Here is a 21,744-nt window from a genome sequence, read left to right as displayed (position 1 = left end):
AGCTGTTTGCACTGTGAATCTGACAACACGAAAATAAGTAAAAGAATGGCATGCATTAATTACTTTTGTCCGTCTCATCATCTGCACGAGCATGAATTAACGAGCTGTTATTCTGCCGCTGGACATCACTGAAGCGGAGAAATTAACACTAGTTTGATCATGTATAAATATCATTATAACTATATTGTATAAATATGATTATAACTAGGTCTACAGCAACCTGATAATCAAAAAACAAATGACATGATATCACAGGCGATTGTCTTCTGACTGTAGACACTTCTCATATAAGTTAGCTTTAGAAGCATACAGTACTATTTGATCTATAAAATTTGTAAAATAAACATTTGCAGGTTAATGAAACAGCATAGGAGGGGCCTTGGTGCAGATGAAAAGTTTAAAAAGTGTATTTGTATATAGAGAGACATGGGTAACTAGATAGAATAGACAGAGACAGGTTGATCTCAGCAGCAGCTGCCGAAGAGCTGCGCGCTGCAGACGCAGCTGGTGTGAAAGGCAAACGCCTGCGTGCTGCTACTGCTCGACATACGCGCTGCTCACGCTCTGCTCACGCGCCGCTGACGCTTGCGGTGTGAAACAGGCGTTACACAACCCACCCAGTTCAGCGGGAATCAAGCATATGAAGCACACCATCGCATCATCCCCCGAAATGATTAAAATGAAGACAAACGAAACAAACAAATTACTGATTACTGTAGAGCATTACGTTATATGTCCATACGCACAGACCTTTGTATATTCATTCCATATATTTGTTCACTCGCCGACTGACTGTTGGCATCTTACATTGAGTGGTCTCGCCACAAAAGGAGGGATGACCCAATGCACCATCCCTAATATACACCCAAAGTTATTCTCCGATAATAACTCTGTATAAAATGTATTTTATAACATCCTTGTTTTGGTAGAAGCCGTTTTCCCTAGGCTATATGACACTTAATATGTAATTCCCCTTTTGTAAGACGAGGAGTGACTGAAGTAGGATCCATGTGCAGGTTTGTTCAGAGTCAGGCAAGCAATGGTCAACACAGGTGCAAACAGATGTAAAGAGACAGTCCAGAATCGTAGTCAAATAACAGGCGAGAGGTCGTAAGGCAGGCGGCAGACTAAGACAAAAAGGCTCACGAGGCTAAGGTCAAAACACAGGAAAACAAGAGTAGGAAATGCGTTGTAATGTCACTATACAGATGAACAAGACTTGGCAATGGGAGTGAGTGTGTGTGCTGCTTAAATAGTGTGTGTAAGCAGTCTTTGACAATCCACAGGTGGTGCGAGTGTAATCAGTCAAAATGAGGAAGCATGTGTGTGGGCGAAGTGCATGTATGAAGTTGTAGTCCATGAACTGGCGGATTTGTAGTTTGTACGAGTGAGAATGTTTTCCAGTGACCTCTAGAGATCGCTGGTGATTTTGACATCTTTATTTAAGAGAATAATTTAAGGATGTTGCATATTATTTGGTTATCTTATGTAAAGGAAACTGTTAAGTGTTTCAGGACAGAGCAAGTAATAAAATATAGGCTATAGCATATATCTATGCGCTCAGAAGCTATCCACACTCCGCATCAGTTTTAAGAAAAAAAAATTTATCATTTGACAACAGCTTTGGCAGAAATGCAGATCAAACCAAGACAGAAACTCTATTTTTCATTCATTCTTCCTCTGTCTCTTTCTTTTCATGTGTCCTAAACAAATAGCCCCCCAAAAAATCCAATTAGAACCTGTATTTTCTGGTTGTATTTTAATAAAGAGAATTAGAAATAATATATAACGTCATTATACTCTCACTAAAACAACAAATGTAACTGGGGGCCAAGACTTTTGCACAGTACTGTATTTAAAAAGGCAAAACAGTTTGTTTAAATTGCAATAATATTGTACAAAATTACTTTTTTGTCCTTTTCATGGTGAAATGGGGATTATAAGAAACCAACTGGTCTCATTTTAGTGACCAGAGTCTGATAAAATAAAATGCAAAAAGCACCAAAAGTGGTCCATAAGGACTTAAAAGATCATAATGATGAGTTGAACACACATAAATGTAACCATAAAATCATAATTGAATGCTAAATGCTGACATTTGTGTGTATTGTAGTGTCCATGTGTCCAATGAGGACCGGGGACGTAAAGGAGTGTCTTGGACTAAAGAGGTGACCGTGTTTATTGGAGATGTTGTGATACAGCTTTATCAGGACTGGATTGTCAAGGTACAGTAAAAGGTTTTTACATTGTTGTTCAAACCTTATTAGAGTTACATTTTAAATCATTATTAATATCCTACTAATAATCATGATGTCATTGTCATACTGCATTTGCATAATAGTCTGTGATTGGTCTTCTTTCTTACACGTGTAAGAAAATGTTGTGTTTTTTAGTGTTTTTGTATGTGCTGCTAACCTGAAAATGTATGACTTTTTTAATGTGTGTTGAACATTGACAAATTTGTAATGATTTTAATCCCTCAGGTTGATTATGAGCCAGTCTCCCTGCCGTATCTTAAAGAGCCTTATATTTATCTAGAGCGCAAGACCAACACCATCCTCCTGAACACCAATGTTGGGCTAAAGGTACAGTCTGTGCCTATATTTACTCTGTCCCCTATAAGAAAGAAACATCCTAATCTAGATCACAATATCTTAAATGTTCTTTTCTTGGCATATTAGTCAGATTAAAGATAGAGTAAACTGAGAGGTTTGGAGACATTTCCTCTCTTTTAGATTGTCCTCAAGAGTAGAAAAAATGTATAACACAAATTTATAATTTATTTCGCTGTGGTGAAATAAATGTTTGAGATTTTGAGATTAGCTTTGAACAGTAGATGGTTATCTAAGTTAGATTTGAACAGCAGATGTTCCTCTAGGCTTGTTTTAAACAGCAGATTTTGCTTTAGGCTAGTTTTTAAACAATAGACAGCGCTCTATGCTAGGTTTGAACAGCAGTAGTTGCTCTAGGCTAGTTTTTAAAGAATAGACGACGCTCTATGCTAGTTTTGAACAGCAGGTAGTGGAAATCTTTGCTAGTTTTTAACAAAAGACGGCACTCTAGAGTTGTTTTTAACAGCAGCCCTGCTGAAAAAAAAAAAAACAGCTTAAACCAGCCTAGGTCGGTTGGTTGTTTTTTTCAGTAGGAAGATGGCACTCTATGCTAGATTTGTCACAACATAAGTCGCTGTAGACTAGTTTTTAACCACAGACATCACTCTAGGCTAGTTTTAAACAGCAGATGGCGCTCTAGGCTAGTTTTTAAAAGCAGACAGCGCTCTAGGCTAGTTTTTAACAGCAGATGGTGCTCTAGGCTAGATTTGAACAGTGGTCTAAGCTAGTTTTTTACAGCAGACGGAACTCTAGGCTAATTTTGAACATGATGATGCTCTTCTAGTTTTAAACAGTAGTCTAGACTAGTTTTTAATATCAAATGGCACTCTAGGCTTGTTTTTAACATAAAATGGCACTCTAGGCTTGTTTTTAACATCAAATGGCACTCTAAACTAGTTTTGTAACTTCAGAAGCAAATGGTGCTATTGACCTTATTCTAAAATGTGGAAGTGCGCTTGTTTTCGCGATTGTTTTAGAACTTCTGATTCAGACGCCTATGGATAGAAATGACTAGGAATAATAAACGGCAGAAATGGTCAAACTACTTGCTCTACAAACAATCGTTTGCATGACTATACAGACTAAGTAGAATAATATCATAAGGAGATATCAGTCTGCAACATCAAACAGCGAAACAAGCAGTTTTTAACGTCTAAAAATGAATGGAAGTGAATGAGACGGGAAGTCTCGAGCCAAAAACATTCAAATGGTTGCACCCGCTCGTCGGCAAAGAATAAGGTGAAAAGGCTAATTTTTAACATCTTAGGCTAGTTTTTAACAGCAGATGGCGCTCTAGGTTAGGTGAGTCATATAAATTGGCTTTCATGTTACAAGATTAATGTAAACACAGCTCACATACAGCACCATCTGCTGCTAAAAACCAAGCTCAGAATTAATTCAAGAGAGAAAAGCGATGCATTTGAGAGGGGTCTGGATGCAGATGTATTTTCGTAGAGATAACTTTTCATCACAGCTCTACTCAGGCAGAAAAAATATATCAAATATGTTCAGATCTGCCAAGAGAGACATGAGAGATCTTGATATAAAATATATATAAGATCCATGAGTTTAATGTGAATTCAAGTTACTAATTCAATTCGTCCCACACTAGATTATCTGCATGGCCAGCAGATCTTTCAACTTTCATTCATCTTCATGAGCAATTTGGATATGGTAGGACTTTCAATTTGTTTATACAATGTTTGTGATTAAAGGTGTTGTGGAATGGTCGTTCTCATCTGGAAGTCAGTGTTCCCGGCACCTACAAGAACCACATGTGCGGGTTATGTGGCAACTTCAACAATTACCCTCAGGATGATATGAAACTGCGCAATGGACAAATTGCCACCTCTGAAGCAGCATTTGGAAACAGCTGGAAGGTTAATTCAATCAAAAATACTTATACCTATGCATGTTTATTGATATATGGGTTTGTAGTATATGTAGCTGCATGAGTAGAAATTGTTGGTGGAGAATGCAGGCAGCAGATATTTATATTGAAAACATTTTTCCAATAGCTCTGACATGAAATCTTTAATACATTGAATTAATGTGTCCCGCTTACTCTTAATTCAGATATTGCACATGATGTAGGGTTTAAAATGGTTACATGTGACTTTTTTATACTTTCCCTAAAGAATGAACCAATTCTAAGCTCATTGAAAGGAGTCTTCAATACTTCAAGCTTTATTTTCTACACAAACCTACCTAGGCCTGTCGTACATTTGCAGTCTATGGTCTTCATTGGCTCCTTAGGAACATTTAATTTGGCCCTCAAACACTGTAGAGGCCTGGAAAAGTTTGGTTTGTGTTGACATATGTTGACAAGATTTTCTCTTTATTGTCGAGTATATAGTGTTTAGAGCTAAGAAAGAGCTAAGACTCAAATATATATTAATTAGTTTGTGACATGCACTGTAAACAGTGCAACCAATTGCAACACACTGGGCCAAACCTGACCAATCAGAACAGAGTAGGCTTTCGGGAAGGGTGGGGTTTAGAAAGATCAGACATAAGGCAAGGCAAGGCAAGTTTATTTATATAGCACATTTCATACACAATGGCAATTCAAAGTGCTTTACATAAACAAGAATAAAAGAAACAAGTAAAATAAAAATAAAAACAAATAATAAAAATGCGTAAAAACAAAACAAAACATAAAAACAGGTAAAATGTGATATGAAAGAATGAAGAAGAAGAGAAAAACATGATAGTGCAATCTGTCGGACGCAGCACAGTGCTCATTCAGTAAAGGCACAGCTAAACAGATGTGTTTTCAGTCTTGATTTGAATGTGCCTAATGTTGGAGCACATCTGATTATTTCTGGAAGCTGATTCCAGCAGCGAGGGGCATAGTGGCTAAAAGCCGATTCACCCTGCTTTGACTGAACTCTTGGAACTTCTAGTTTATTTGATCCTAAAGATCTGAGTGATCTGTTAGGTTTGTTTTCAATGAGCATATCTGTAATGTATTGAGGTCCTAGGCCATTTAGTAATTTATAGACTAGTAATAATACTTTAAAATCTATTCTGAATGTGACTGGCAGCCAGTGTAAAGACCTGAGGACAAGTGTGATGTGCTCTGATTTTCTGGTTCTGGTTAGAATTCTGGCTGCAGCGTTCTGGATGAGCTGCAACTGTCTGACTGTCTTTTTAGGAAGACCAGTGAGGAGTCCATTACAGTAATCCACCCTGCTGCTGATAAAAGCATGAACAAGTTATGTAGACAAATGCAGCTTAAACCGATTTCCCTAAAAGCGACAAGTTGACTTTACTTAAATTTGTGAGTAAACCCATTGCAACTTGAAACTGTTAAGTTTAATGAACTTAATATTTATAATTACACACTTAGTTCATTTGCTTAAAGATGTTAAGGCAACTGGATTACTCACTAATTTTAAGTGAAGTCAACTGATAATTATTCATACAGTGCGGATGTAATTTTGTATTAATTTACTATTAATATTTAATATGAATAATTTTTTCAGGTGGGCAATGGAAATTCCAGTGTTCAGTGTCCTGACGTGAGGAACATTAACCCGTGTAAGGAGGCCGGATACTCTGCTCGTAAGACAGCAAACTCTCGCTGCGCAGTGCTGAAGTCTCCTGTGTTTGAGCGCTGTCATAAACTGGTTCTGCCCGAGATGTTCTTCGCCTCATGTGTGTATGATCTGTGTGCCTGCGGGTCCAATATGGACGATTGTTTGTGTGACGTGTTGGAGGTTTACGCGTCTGAATGTCGTGAAGCTGGGATTATCGTGCAGTGGAGGACGCCGACGCTCTGTGGTGAGTGAGATAAATGCTTAATTAGAGAACATTTCATTTCAACTTATGTATTAAAGTATGTTTACATCAGATTTAGACAGTGGTGGTAAGAGTACAAAAAAATTGTACTCAATTACAAGTACTGTTACATTGCTGAAATTGTACTCAATTACAAGTAAAAGTACTGGTGTTAAAAAGTACTCAAGTAAAAGTACAAATTACTCTTCGTAAAAACTACTCAAATTACAAAATTACAAATTACTTTTTTAGCTTGGCGATATTGGTGGAATTATCCATAAATGCGGAGTCAGACAAGATTCAGGCAGTAAAACACATTTTACATAACACATTTAAAGATACTATAAACACTTTTAAAACTGTGTAAACAGCATTAATTATAGATTATAATTATAGAGCACCTATAGAGGAAACCCACGCCAACATGGGGAGAACATGCAAACTCCACACAGAAACACCAACTCACTCAGCCAGGGCTTGAACCAACAAACTTTTTGCTTTGAGGCGATAGCAATACCCACTGCGCACCATGATTATTTTACAAAAACAATGTTTTGCTATTTTGAGTATAAAGATAACAGAAATATGCACAAATGCACGACTTTTAATCATTTCAAATGATGCCTTTCTATCTGTACGATCAATAGATGATTTAATAAATTAAAAAAACACTTGCAAATTATGGAGAAACTTTGTTAATTACCTAATTTGCGAACTGAACCGTCAGAAACCACAGAACAACACTGCCTAGTGCCTAAACATATTATTAATAAATTAAATATCACACAAATTAAGTTGTCTTCTTACCATAATGTTTTTTTTTTCAGATTATAGACTGAAGTCTTGTAAAAAAAAGGGTTTCTGCAGATATCATAATGTCAAATGTAAGACTTTTTAAGACTACGTCATATTTTTAATATTGTTCAAGATTTTAAAAATAATTATTTTTCATTATTTTATAATTTATTATGATTACAAAGTTGGGTAACGGGTGGGGCAGTGGGTAGCACTCTCGACTCAAGGCAAAAAGGTCGCTGGTTCAAGCCTTGGCAGGGTCAGTTGGCATTTCTGTGTGGAGTTTGCATGTTCTCCCCGTGTTGCGTGGGTTTGCTCAAGATGCTCCGGTTTTCCCCACAGTCTAAACACATGCATTTTAGGTGAATTACCTAAGCTAAATTGTCTGCTGTTGTAAATGAGAATGGGTTGCAGCTGGAAGGGCACAATTGCTGGATAAATTGGCGGTTCATTCCGCTGTGGCGACCCCAGATTAATAAAGGAACTAAGCCAAAAAGAAAATTAATGATTATAAAGTTTTATAACTTTTCAAGATTTTTTAAATCAAAGTTTGATGCATCACTCACTTTTGTTTATATCTCGGACAGTTCTACCTATTAAAGTTAAATATCAATGACAACAGAACATGGGTTACTCTACAATTATTTTTTTTATTCTGGCAAGAATAATAGCAAAAAAACAAAAAACATTTTTTGCCCACTCAACAATTGACACATTATTGTCTGGCTAGTTTCTGTCCTCTACTAATGAGCTGAAAAGGCAATAATGGTCAAACAATCCTGTCCATCATCACCAATAAAGCCTAGAAATTGGGCATCAGTTTACTGTAAGTCGATGGGTTCATATTGTCCAGTTATTAAATACCTTATTTGTTACTTAATTTTTGTTACATTGCTTTAACTTCAAAATGATACATCAGTGTAAAACCTATAAATGGTGGAAAAACATATTCTGTAATCTTAAAACCACCTGGGTCTCCACTTTTGCCATGGCCTCTTTTTTGTTGTAACAAACTTATCCCCCAGGTTTTTCCAAACTTTAACAAAACACTTCCTTTCCATGGCTGTTGCAATTTCTAGCCAAGAATTATTGGTCATCTGGTTATCTCTATGCTGATCACGCATGGTCGGATAGTTAAGATGTCTGTACAGTCGTACTGTTACAGACAAAATCTCTTCAAAGCGATTCAAATTCAACTCAAATCAAGCGCGGCGCCGCGCGAACTGTTCACCGGAAATCATGTCGCGCGCATCCAAAGTGAACCTCCGCAAACACGGCGATGACGTCACATTCGCCGCTCGCACTGAGCTATTGCATGCTGGTATTATTTGTAGTTTTAATACTGCAAATCACAATAGGACTAGTGAAATAAAGAACTACACCACCACGAAACCAAGCAACAACAAAAAAATTATTTAAATGAGAATTAAGAGTAGCGTCTCACGCCTTCAAACGCCAGCGCGCGTTCACTGCGTGCAGGATTGCCTTCTGATGCGCAAGTCACTTAGTAAATGAAGATAATTTATTCATGCAGCTGCTCCTACTGATGCAAATTCTGTTTTTACTTTTGATATTTGTCGCCAGTTAATCAGAAGGTGGCAATTTTGTTCTCTTTGACTTGATGGACAGAAAAGCTGCTTTATTTGCTGTCTTTTATGCGATATTCCAGTTTTGAGCATACATTTAATTAGCATTTTAGATGATAACATAGCTATTCACATCAGCGCATCTATCCCCTTTCTTCCCTATATACCTGTAGGTGAACAGCTCCTCCGGGTGTGGCCATGCATTTATCCTCTGCTATTTCTTCCTCATTTCTTCTGTCTTAAATCTCCATATGTCAATTGATAACTTTGTGACTGTATGATGACGGTCACGTAAATCTGCAGTAGCCTGAACTTGTTTTTCGGTTCAAATAATGTACCAGGATTTTCATTGGTCCGTTAAGATGAGCTTTTTTTATTGGCTACCGAAATGCTGGTCAGTGCGTGGCTGAAATATTAAATTATTTACAGTACTCTGTAACGAATTGTGATTTTAAAAGTAACGAAGTAGATTGCTCAGCTTAATTTGTACTCAAGTACAAGTAAAATTACAGGCTTAAAATTCTACTCATGAAAGTACAATTACACCAAAAATGTACTTAATTACAGTAACGTGAGTAGTTGTAATTCGTTACTCCCACCACTGGATTTAGATCAGAACTTTTAGTACAAATACTCTTTAAGGTAACGTGAAGTGCTTTGAAATGTGTATTCTTAATTCGATGTTTGACCTAATCTCAACTGAAACATGGAAAAGAGGCCGGGACATAGAGTAGCTCCTCGCCTTTTTATCCAACCCAGGCTTTACTTATTGTAAAGTGTGACCATTTTTCATACTGTGCTTCAGTATATATCCCACAGTCTCTTGAACTCTTATTTGCATAGCTTAGAAAGCAAATAAGCAATGACCTTAAAGTGTAGGAAATATCTCTACTTTGTATTCCTTATTTTGGGATTTATTGTGCTGTACTCTGACGTTGTCTTTCCTTTTTTCCACCCCTGCAGCTGTGGGTTGCCCACTGGATCGTGGTTATGTGTTTGACGAATGCGGCCCACCATGTCCCAAGACATGTTTTAATAAAGACGTGCCGCTCGGTGTCATCGAGGCTCATTGTTTTAAACCCTGCGTCCCAGGATGTCAGTGTCCCGCTGGACTGGTGGAGCACAACGCCCACTGCATCGCCCCTGAAAAATGCCCCAAAATTATCCACGACAATCTCTGAACATCCTGTGGAGTCAACTCTGTTTGTCTGCAGTGTCTAAATCTGATTCAGTCTTGCTTTTAATGAATTAATCCTGACATACTACGATTCAAAAACCAGCGCTTAAAGACAGCCTGACATCACAAATTGGCAACCCAGGCTTATTGTAAATATGTACCCCCGTATACAATTCTGGAGAGCACAAATTATGTAGCCAGAGCTATGTCTGGCTTCATTAGTTCCTTTTAGAGCTTACCAGGTGACCGTTTACCTCAGTGTAGAGGGCTTTTACACTGTTACCAGTTTGCCGAGTGGCATTACAGTTGACACGCAGAGAGGAGTTGACCGCGACAACGGGGTTGGAGTACACTGAAGAGCAGTTCCAGAAAGCAAGTAAGACAAAAACAGAGGCAAAAAATAAAATAAATAAGTAAATAACAGTGGGAGAACGTGGTAAGATCTGAAAATATGGTAAAAATTAGGCTGCCGCAAGGGCTTTTCTTTTTTCTGGATTGCTTTTAAAAAACACTGTCGTTGGATTTAGGGAAGGTGGTGGGTGGAGGGATCGGTCATGTCAGTTGGTCAGTCAATCAGTTGGTCAGTCAGACGACAGCAGCCTTTGGTGGATTTATGTGAGAATAGCAAGTACAAATGGGACTCGCAAGAGAAATTTGAGATCTTAAAAAGTGTACACAGCTGCCTCTGCAAAAACAAAAACTGCAAAAAAAAGTAGCTCCTGGGACGTATTTGGTGCTCTCCAGAAATATATACAGGGGTACGTATCCATAATGAGCCCAACTTGCTCTCATTTAAATGAATATTTCTGATCAAAATACTTCTTACAGATATATGAATATGTGTTTCTGTAACTTTAACTAACATTTATTAATCCTTCTTGGTTAACAACAATCCTTTAAATTTCTGATTCAATCTAGCCGTCTGCTGATGGATAGAAAGGTATTGTGATACAATTTATTTTCTGTTTTCTGTTGAGATTCATGTAAAAAGAGTTGCATATGTTGTTTTGTGTTGTCTTTAAAGTGCTTATACAGTAGGGCATTCGCTGAAATGCTCATTGGAAAAACCCTGGAGTATTACTGGTATGACTTTTATAATTGTTATGACTTTGAAAAAATTATATTGTCATGGGTGTAACCGTATATGGTTCTTTGACCGATAAAGGGTTAACGCACATTTAATTTTAACTTTGTATCTAAAACTACATCCACCACTACTGTATACTGCATTTAGGGTTAGTTTTATGAACTGGAAGTGTTTGTTTTTACTGGTGCTACTGTCTGTGTTAGTGTTCCTGACACTGTTGAATACAGATAGTTTTTTTTTTGAGCCAATTGGAAAAAGTATTATGTTTTTCTCATTAGAAGCAATTGTGTGGTTCTTTATAGCGCAGCTTCTTGCCTTAAAATCTAAAAACTCTTTGATTTGAAACAAATGTATTAATTTTCCTTTGGCTTAGTTCCTTATTTATCAGAGGTCACTACAGTGGAATAAACCACCAACTATTCCAGCATATGTTTTACGCAGCACATGCCCTTTCAGTACTGGGAAACACCCAGTAACTCTCACATTCACACACACACATACAGATAAACTATAGCCAATTTAGTTTATTCAGTTCACCTATAGACTGGAGAACCCAGAGGAAACCCAAGCCAACACTGGGAGAACATGCAAACTCCACACAGAAATGCCAACTGGCCTAGATGGAACTCAAACCAGCGACCTTCTTGCTGTGAGGCAGCAGTGCTAACAGCTGAGCCACAATGCCGCTCTGAAACAAATTCATCTGTTGGATAATACAGACAATAGTACTAATAATAATACAGTTAAATATTAAAGAACTGCAAATATTATTATTATTTTTATATGTTTTAATAGGTCTTTTTTTTAGTTTGTTGTTGCACTGGTGTTGTCGTTTAAATATTTCTTTACTCTCTTTAAATACAGGACTTTAGTAATAACCAGTACTGTATGTTATTTTGACACTACTATTCATATGCAACGATGACAGTGAATCTATGTAGATATAGAAACACGATAACAGCTAAATCTTACACAGAACCATCACAGAATGATTATGTATGCTTCATATTCTTCAGGTGCATCGATTTTGTTTCTATAAAAGCATTCTGTATTTGTGTGTGGAATATTATTGAATTCTTATTTTCACTGTATGGCACAGAAGTCTGCAGATTTTTCATAATTTGTATCTAAAATGTATTACTTAAATTTCTTTTTAGAAGAAAAACTAATAAATTATCGATTTCTACAAGTCACTTTCATATTTTTTTGTACATTTGGCAGACTCTGAATGTAAAATAAAATAGTTTTAAAAAGCAGATCTGTTTTGATAGATTTACCCAGATAAGCAAAATGTTTAAAAAAAAGAGCCTTAATATCATTTTAATTATGAAAATGTAAAAATTAATTTAATACAATTCCAGACACTGTCAAACTGAAGATTTTTTTGCTCCTAATTTTTATTGATGTTTTAGGAACACATTACAGGTGAATATACAGTATATACACAACACAATATGGGGACTCAAAACAACTCTAAGAGTTCAATTCAACACTTTAAAAACTTGAGCACTCACAACTACAGCTCTGGAGCTGTAGATAGAAACATAGTTCCAGGGTGTGTTCTATTCCCACTCATCCCCCCTATGCCCTATTCATTTAGAACATTTTAACATTCAAAGTTGGAATTATTGAAAATAAAAAAAGCGTCAGGTCATCTCTCTCAGATGTAATTTGCTTTCAGACTAGTTTTACAGTTCAGTTTAGCGATCTTCATGTTTACAGTTGAGCAGTGCACTTAGAAAACACTGATGTCGTTTTGAACACAACCTCATGGCGAAAGCTATAGGTGACCTGTTATTTAAAAGCGGAATTAATGTTACGTCTCCAAAGCTTGTGAAAACAAAAAGCATTCGTTAATTCTTTTAATTTATTGTGGGTTCTTTATTAATTATCTGTACTGTGTATGACATGGGCCAGCCGGTTAGAACTTTCTGCAGGGGTTTACATGTGTTAAATTGTAAAACTAGACTTTTCAAATAAATAACAAATAAATAAACAATAACCTACTTAATTATTACCATCATCAACATTATCATTAATATTATTATTAAAGTATGATTTTTTCATTTCTAATGAATAATAAATATGACATTTCATTTTATAATAAATAGCCTCTATTTATATGATTAATATATGATATTAGAATACGTGTTAGCTTTTGTAAGGAATTTTATGTTTTAGAATAGAATATGTAATGTTCAACTTCTCAATAATATTAGTAAAGCAAACACGGGCCCTATATGTGCCATTTACATATATTTCAGTTAATATGGAAATCGAGTGCATGTTTTTACCAAATCTAATATTGGATTTTCAAATTAAATCCATTTGTGTGTAAAACAATATCATTTGCAGAAAGAAATTATAGGGTTTTTCTCTAAAGAACAAGTAACTCCACCCAGTTTAAAGCATCATTATGGGCATTTTACGTTATAACCAACATGGTTCAAGCAATGGATCTGCGTCAGAGAAACTATGCGTTTTGGGAAATACTCGTCACTGCATCGTTCTTTTCCCAAACGATGCACCGTACTATGATAGTTCAGCCACGAGTTATGTTGTTGTTTTTGAAACGCACCCCTGGCCAGAACATTTAACTACCCAACTTTAGAATCTGGTCATTTGAATAAAAATAAACAAATAAATAAATAAACAATAATAATGAAGAGCTTCACGATTTTTAGAGATTTTTCACTTGTAAAAAAGTTACATTGAAAAATCATGGATAAAAATAACCTGATTAGTGTTCAAATTAACTTTGATATGGGCCGCCTTTGGTGCTTCGGACCTTTTTATTGCTCATTTCTGTTTCATTAATTAGTCGGAGGTTCAGAAGGAAAGTCACTTGTATAATGTTTTCTCTATTTAACAGCAATACAGTAGGTCAGTAGTGAAATATGACGTCACTTTCCGCAGATTGATTCTCTTGCACAGAAGTTTGATTGGTGAAAAATAATTGTTTGCATTGTTTGATTAGCTGAAGAAACAACCGGATTCCACTTGGTCCTAAAGCCTTCTTCGATGGGTTATTTTTTACAATTTATGATGAAATAGCAGTCAAAATAGGACAAATGAGAATATGAATGGGACCCCCCCACCCCCCATGAATTCCCAGATGTTGGAATCACACCACCAAGTGTTGGATACGTAACTCCTTGACTCTGCACTGGATCGAATCAACTTTAAACGCTATATTAATTTATTGAACTATATTCATTTATTAAAAGAAATGCATTTTTGCAGTCTTAACATCCATCTTCAAGTAAATTTATTTGACCGGTCTTCACTTTACTCTGCGTTGTGTTGTGTTTAGGTGAAAGAAACCAGTCATATGGGAGTAAACTGCCTTTTATTCTGCACAAATAAAGCAAACAATTGACACAGCCGAGTCTGTGGCCTTCCTCAAGAGCTCACCAACCTCTCCTCAATCGCGTTTCCCGTGAACTGACATATGAAGTTATAGTGCGTTTAACACACACCAAAAAAAAAAAACAAAAAAAAAAACAAAGATAGAAACATTATACATAAATTCAAAAAACATAACAGAAGCATGAGTAAACACATACCTGCATGAATAAAACAAACAATTGACATAGCTGAGTCTGTGGCCTTCCTCAAGAGCTCACCAACCTTTCAATGAAAGGGACAATCTTCACCACAAAGCCCGCACACTCATGCTTATGAACTCTACCGACATGCTTCATATACATTACACAACCTCTCACACATGTTTAAACAACAATGTAATGCAATTTAGAACATTACACATGTATTTGGGATAAATAACACTTATATGATATGTTTTAACCGGAGCTTCGGTACAACTCAGCTCTTCATTTGCCGCGAACTGAGCGAGAGCAGGCGGGACCGGAAAACGACACTTAAAGGGGCCACGTGCCATTTTCCGAAATACACCAATGCATTGAAAACAAACACAGCAATGATTTTATTAACTCTGAATAATAATATATTTAAAGAACAACTTTGAAAATATGAAATTTAATAAAAATAATTGATGATTACAGGGAGAATTTTGAGTGAAATTAATATATATATAATGTAACACCTGTTACTTTTACATGAATTGAGGTTTTGTTTTTGATTATTAAGGCTTTATGTTTGCTTATTTGTTTAATCATCGTACAGTAGCTACACGATAGTCATCATTTGTCTGTAATCTGCCTCTGCAATCTGATCCTGATGGTTTCCCGAGCAACAGACGTGGCTTTGTTTTAATCATGCATCATTAATGCTGATAGACCCATTGAGCAGGTGAGACACTTTCTCTCTCTCTCTCTGTGTGTGTGTGTGTGTGTTTGCATTATATATTGTATTTGCAAGAACACATCTGATTATGTAGACTGTTTATTTGCTGCTTATTGTTCCATTTAGATGCAACTAATAATTGCATAATTTGAGGATGGAGGAGTGTTTGCATCTGGTCTGCGAGTCTGTCGGTGTTGGTGAGGATGAAGAAGTCGGTGTGGATTTGATCTGTTCACTTTATAAGAGTGTCTTCCTCATCTCTGCCAGTCTGGATGAGATGAAGACAGCCATTTCACAGGTGAACCAAAGCGCTGAATGTTATGAATGAGACGCAAGATCTATCTATCTATCTATCTATCTATCTATCTATCTATCTATCTATCTATCTATCTATCTATCTATCTATCTATCTATCTATCTATCTATCTATCTATCTATCATCCATCCATCCATCCATCCATCCATCCATCCATCCATCTATCATCTATCTATCTATCTATCTATCTATCTATCTATCTATCTATCTATCTATCTATTTATCTATCCAATTCAAGTGTTAAATTACTACTAAAGTAGGGGATAGTAAATGAGGGTATAGGGGGTGATTTGGGATCCAGCCTGAGTGTCTGTTGTGTTCAGGTCAGCGGTCGGAGCGGAGGATCATCATGTTCGGCCAGAGGAGTCCTGCATGTGCTCCTGCTCATAGAGAAACAGAGAGAACACAAACAACAGGTATTTATGATAGCCAACTTAAAGAGATAGTTCAGCCAAAACTGAAAATCCTGTCATCATTTACTCACCCTTCACTTGTTCAAAACCTGTTTGAGTTTCTTTCTTCTGATGAACACAAAAGAAGATAGTTTGAAGAAAGCGGGAAACCTGTAACCATTGACTTCCAGTGTTGTGTTCAGAAGAATTAAAAAAGTCATAAAGATTTGGAATCACTTGAAGATGAGTGAATACTGAGCAGTTATTATTATATTTTTGTGTGAACTATCCCTTAAATTTTTTCTGTATTTCTCATAAACCGTTTATTTTTGTGCATCAAAACAAAAAAAAATGTATAATATCATAAAATCATAATATCATAATGTGTTTTGTATAATATTATATTTGTTTGTTTGTTTGTTTGTTTGTTTGTTTGTTTGTTTGTTTGTTTGTTTGTTTGTTGAGCAGAAAAAAAGACTCATGCATGATTTAAAAGGACATTCAATAAAATGTTTTTTTAATGTTATATTACTAGTTTATACAAAAGATGTTAATGGTCATGCATATTTATAATAATAAATGAATGCCATTTTAAACATTTAATGCCATATTAAAATACATTATTTAAGGATGTGAACCCACAAATCAAACATAAATCTAAATACTTTTTATTTTGCACTGTGCAAATTCACATTTTTAAAATATATTTTTAATATTAGTTATTTGACTAGAGAATTCTGGAGTTGAAAATTATTATTACTTTATTTATTGATTGATTTTATTTATTTATTTTATTTATGTATATATTTTATTTTATCTTATTACTTATTTATTTTATTTATTTATGTATTTTATTTTATTTATATATTTATTTATTTACGTGTTTTATTTCATTTTATGTATTTTTATTTATTTCTTTATTTCTTTATTTATGTATTTTATTTTATCTTATTTATTTTTATTTATATATTTATTTATGTATTTTATTTATTTATGTATTTTATTTCTATATTTATTTGTTTATCTATTTTTGTGTTTTATTTTATCTTATTTTATTTATTAATTTATTTATTTTATTCTTATTTATTTATTTATGTATTTTATTTTATCTTATTTTTTTATTTATGTATTTTATTCTATTTTATCTTATATATATATATATATATATATATATATATATATATATATATATATATATATATATACTTATTTCTGTATTTTTTTTCATGAATATATGTATTTTATTTTATCTTATCTTATTTTATTTTTTTACTTATTTAATTTAATTTAATTTATTAATTTTATTTTATTTATTTATTTATGTGTTTTCTTTTATCTTATTTTATTTTTATTTATTTATTTATTTATTTAATTTTATCTTATCTTTTATTATTTTTTTTCTTGTTTATTTATTTATTTATATATTTTATCTTATTTAATTGAATTTATTTATTTATTTAATTTAATTTAATTTTATTTTATTTTATTTATTGTTTATTTATTTATTAATTTATTTTTTAGCTGCACTGGGAGCTCCAGATGTTGAAGGCTGGTCGAATTAATAATACTCTGAAACAAAACACACAATCATCCACAATCAACTTCAGCTCCATACAACAGGTAAAATCAAGTTACGTTACGTTACATTGCGTTACGTTAAGGTATGGTATACTCATGAACTCAGAATAATTATTTTATTTTATCATTTATACTGTGCTCCGGTTTCCACCACAAGTCCAAAGACATGCTGTATAGGTGAATTTGGGTATGCTAAACTGTCCATAGTGTGTGTGAATGAGAGCATATAAGTGTTTCCCAGTGATGGGTTGCAGCTGAAAGAGCATCCGCTGCGTAAAACATATGCCGGATAAGTTGGCGGTTCAATGGCGGTGGAATGGTGATCATGTTAATCACTTTAGAGAAAGGGTTTTGCATCCTTTGTGATTTTTCATATTGTTTTTCTTCTATAAGCAGGATCCAGAGCAGATCAGTATCTTGTGTCTTCAAAACAGAGCCAGGAGACTTTACACCAGGTAAACACAGACTCTTTCTCATACTCACAGTCTGCTATTGCTTATTATTGACAATAGACAAAATGAGCATCCATTCCTCCTCTTTTATTTTCAGACTCCTTCTTGATGGGGTTTGGAGTGTCCTTCCATCGATTACTCAGAGAAACGCTGGCATAATTCGACCAGGAAAGATTTATCCCAGCATTTCTGAAATCCTGCAACTCCTGGACTACAAATATGACATGATCAGAGAGCGACTGTACAGAGAGATGTTACAGGATGAGTTTGGTAAGTGATAAACAGGCTCATTACAGATACGTACCTGAGTCTACATTTCTGGGCGCAGCGAAATACATAACCGGAGGTTCTTATGTTTGCAGTTTTTGTTTTTGCAAATCCACCAGAGGCTACTGTGTACGCTTTTTAATTATCACAAATTTCTCTTGCATGTTCTCTTCTTGCATAAATCCACCAGAGGGTGCAATATACACTTCAGCTGACCAGGCCAGCTTGCTGTCGACTGACTGACTGAGCGACAATGAATTACACACCCTCTTCCCTAAACCCAACCGATAGTGTTTTCAAAAGCAATCTAGAAAAAGAAAAGGAGTCGCGGCCACTTGATTTCACCATGTTTTCAGGCTGTTGTTTCTTTCTTTCTTTATTTTTGTTTTACCTGGTTTCTGGAATGGCTCTTCTCTGTACTGTAACCCCTTCATCATAATCAACTCAGCCCCGCGTCCCAAGTTCATTGGTGTACATGGCGAGCTACTGGAAAAGATGGTAACACCGGAAAAGCCATCCATATGAAGGTAAGCGGTCTGCTGGTAGTGCTAAAAGGAACAGAAGCTGTTGGCGGCGTCATACCATCCCGTAGTTTTCATTTTAAATAAGAAATGCAGCCAGACGTACCTCTGGCTACATAATTTGTGCTCTCCAGAAATGTAGACAGGGGTACGTATCCACAATGAGCCTGTGTTGCAACATCTCTTTGTATAAACGATGCAGTTTGCAAATGCTTTCTATGGAAGAATACTTCAACTGTAGTTTTTGTACATCATCAAAGGTGTTGTTTGGTGGGACTCGATGTCAGCGTGGGATCAGACAGAAAGTGTTTGTGAACTGGGAGCGTCTGCAGAGCAGGCTTTCAGACACAGAGACTGGCTTCAGGTGTGCGAGCTACCCGGGGCCCTCCGGTGCTACAGGTACGACAAGTTCTTTGTGCATTTGTAAGTGGGTCAAAGAAGAGACCTTATTAATCTTTAAATGTCACTTTAATAATAATAATAATAATAATAAATGTTATTTGTATAGCACTTTCCCAACATACATGCAAGTCAAAGTGCCTCACAAACAACAACAAAAAAGCATTCATTGACTGACGTGATGTATTCGGGAGCGCTGATTCATTTAGTAATGAAATGGATGACTCTTTATGAGTGGAGTGGGTCTTTATATGAATAATTCATTGAATCCTTGATTGACGTGATTTGTTTGGGAGTGCTGATTCATTTAGAAATTCTACAAGTGAGTCTTTTTATGAATGATTCACTGAATCATTGACTGATGTGTTTTGTTTGGGAGTGCTGATTCATTTAGAAATTATACAAGTGAGTCTCTTTATAAATGATTCATTGACTCATTGACTGGCGTAATTTGTTCGGGAGCGTTGACTCATTTAGTTATGAAATGGATGACTCTTTATGAGTAGATTGTTAAAATTATTGACTCAAATGATTTGTTCAGGAGTGCTGATTCTTTTAGAAATGAAACAAGTGACTTTATGAATGGATCATTGAATCACTGACTTAAATGATTTTTCAGAAGCACTGATTCATTTAGAAATTATACAAGTGAGTCTTTATGAATGATTCACTGAATAATTGACCGATGTGTTTTGTTTGGGAATGCTGATTCGTTTAGAAATTATACAAGTGAGTCTTTATGAATGATTCATTGAATCATTGACTGACATAATTTGTGTGGGAATGCTGATTCATTTTGAAATTATACAAGTGAGTCTCTTTATAAATGATTCATTGACTCATTGACTGACGTAATTTGTTCGGGAGCGTTGACTCAGTTAGTAATGAAATGGATGACTCTTTATGAGTAGATTGTTAGAATTATTGACTCAAATGATTTGTTCAGGAGTGCTGATTCTTTTAGAAATGAAACAAGTGACTTTATGAATGGATCGTTGAATCACTGACTTAAATGATTTTTCAGAAGCACTGATTCATTTAGAAATTATACAAGTGAGTCTTTATGAATGATTCACTGAATCATTGACCGATGTGTTTTGTTTGGAAATGCTGATTCGTTTAGAAATTATACAAGTGAGTCTTTAGGAATGATTCATTGAATCATTGACTGACATAATTTGTTTGGGAGTGCTGATTCGTTTAGAAATTATACAAGTGAGTCTCTTTTTGAATGATTCATTGACTCATTATAGACCACATAAACTTGTCGCATATACACAGATAAAAGCATTCATGTACACAAAATATAAGCATATATAAGCACACAATAGTCCTTACATATGCAAGCCCACACCATACATACACACATAAACCTACAACAATATAGATAAAATGCAAACACCTTAAAAGCTTGTGTATTCATACGCAATTTTAAAAAGATGTGTCTTGACACGCTTTTTAAAAACATGAATACTAGGGGATTCTTTCACTTCAAGAGGAAGACAGTTCCAAATTTTTGGAGTATAATGGCTAAAAGCTTAAGCAGAAAACAGGTATCTTAAAAATATCTAGTCAAATATTATGTACTGTCATCATGGCAAAGAATAAATAAATCAGTTATTAGAGATGAGTTATTAAAACTATTATGTTTACAAATGTGTTGAAAAAATCTTTTCTTTGTAAACAGAAATTGGGAAAACTATAAACACAGGAGCTGATAATTCATGTGAATTCAATAATTCATTTGTATTTGATGATTGTAGGAGCTGTGGTTCTGTGGTCCTGCGAGGCTGTCCTGAGAGTGTTAAACCCAGAGGTCAGGCTTGGTCATCCAAACCGAGGGAACAGGCCTGGTCTGCTGTCATCATCCTGTCAGAGCTGGAGTCACATTATCAAGATGAGAAGGAATCCATCAGTGCACTTATGAACAGGTCTTTCTCTCTTATTCATTGTTTGATCAATGCTATTTTGAACTAATATTTGCATTTTAAAATACTGATATTGTTCATTTCAATTTAATTCAAGTTTCATCGTATAGCGATTTTCACAATAATGACTTTTTTTCAAAGCAGCTTTACGAAAGGTTCACATTATTGCATTGCAATCAAATTCAGAATAGCCAAGGTTATTTCGAACACAAGTGTTACGTATTTCTAACTAAATTACTAAATGTGTGCGTAATATATTTAAAACACAAAAGTGACCGCAGGTTTTTAAATAGTGAATAATCTAAATGGTTCCTATCATTACAGTTTTATATTTTTAAACTAGTTTTTATTTCGATACTATTTTTAAATTTGTTGTTCATTTGGGTTTAGTGGTGACGTAGTTGCGCAGTAGGTAGTGCTGTCGCCTCACAGCAAGAAGGTCGCTGGGTTGCTGGTTCGAGCCTCGGCTCAGTTGGTGTTTCTGTGTGAAGTTTGCATGTTCTCCCTGCGTTCGCGTGGGTTTCCTCTAGGTGCTCCGGTTTCCCCCACAGTCCAAAGACATGCGGTACAGGTGAATTGGGTTGG

The 21,744-nt window shown here is 35.3% G+C and overlaps 2 protein-coding genes across 4 annotated transcripts in view; both read left to right on the top strand.

Moving 5' to 3' along the window:
* kcp (kielin cysteine rich BMP regulator) overlaps positions 1-12,229 on the top strand; it is an 84,166-nt gene extending 71,937 nt beyond the window's left edge. The window contains exons 44-48 of the mRNA XM_692402.10: positions 2,114-2,225; positions 2,484-2,585; positions 4,328-4,492; positions 6,101-6,398; positions 9,740-12,229. Coding sequence (XP_697494.6) covers positions 2,114-2,225; positions 2,484-2,585; positions 4,328-4,492; positions 6,101-6,398; positions 9,740-9,957 — 895 coding nt within the window. The 3' untranslated portion in view covers positions 9,958-12,229. The remainder of the gene's footprint in view (positions 1-2,113; positions 2,226-2,483; positions 2,586-4,327; positions 4,493-6,100; positions 6,399-9,739) is intronic.
* Positions 1-21,744, top strand: part of LOC101882393 (uncharacterized) — a 771,022-nt gene that overhangs the window by 729,263 nt on the left and 20,015 nt on the right. Inside the window, exons 2-9 of one of the 3 annotated variants that reach the window (XM_073930258.1) lie at positions 15,260-15,312; positions 15,433-15,604; positions 15,946-16,038; positions 17,536-17,634; positions 17,989-18,047; positions 18,142-18,314; positions 19,093-19,231; positions 20,995-21,162. In XM_073930258.1, coding sequence (XP_073786359.1) covers positions 15,461-15,604; positions 15,946-16,038; positions 17,536-17,634; positions 17,989-18,047; positions 18,142-18,314; positions 19,093-19,231; positions 20,995-21,162 — 875 coding nt within the window. In that variant the 5' untranslated portion in view covers positions 15,260-15,312; positions 15,433-15,460. Of the gene's footprint in view, positions 1-14,707; positions 15,313-15,432; positions 15,605-15,945; positions 16,039-17,535; positions 17,635-17,985; positions 18,048-18,141; positions 18,315-19,092; positions 19,232-20,994; positions 21,163-21,744 lie in introns of those variants that run through there. The other 2 variants (XM_073930257.1, XM_068214871.2) reach the window with 2 other exon arrangements.

The sequence above is a fragment of the Danio rerio genome, chromosome 18 (genome assembly GCF_049306965.1).
Source record: "Danio rerio strain Tuebingen ecotype United States chromosome 18, GRCz12tu, whole genome shotgun sequence".
Lineage (NCBI taxonomy): Eukaryota > Metazoa > Chordata > Actinopteri > Cypriniformes > Danionidae > Danio > Danio rerio.
Note: the sequence above shows the minus strand (reverse complement) of the source record. Positions and strands in the feature narration are given on the sequence as shown.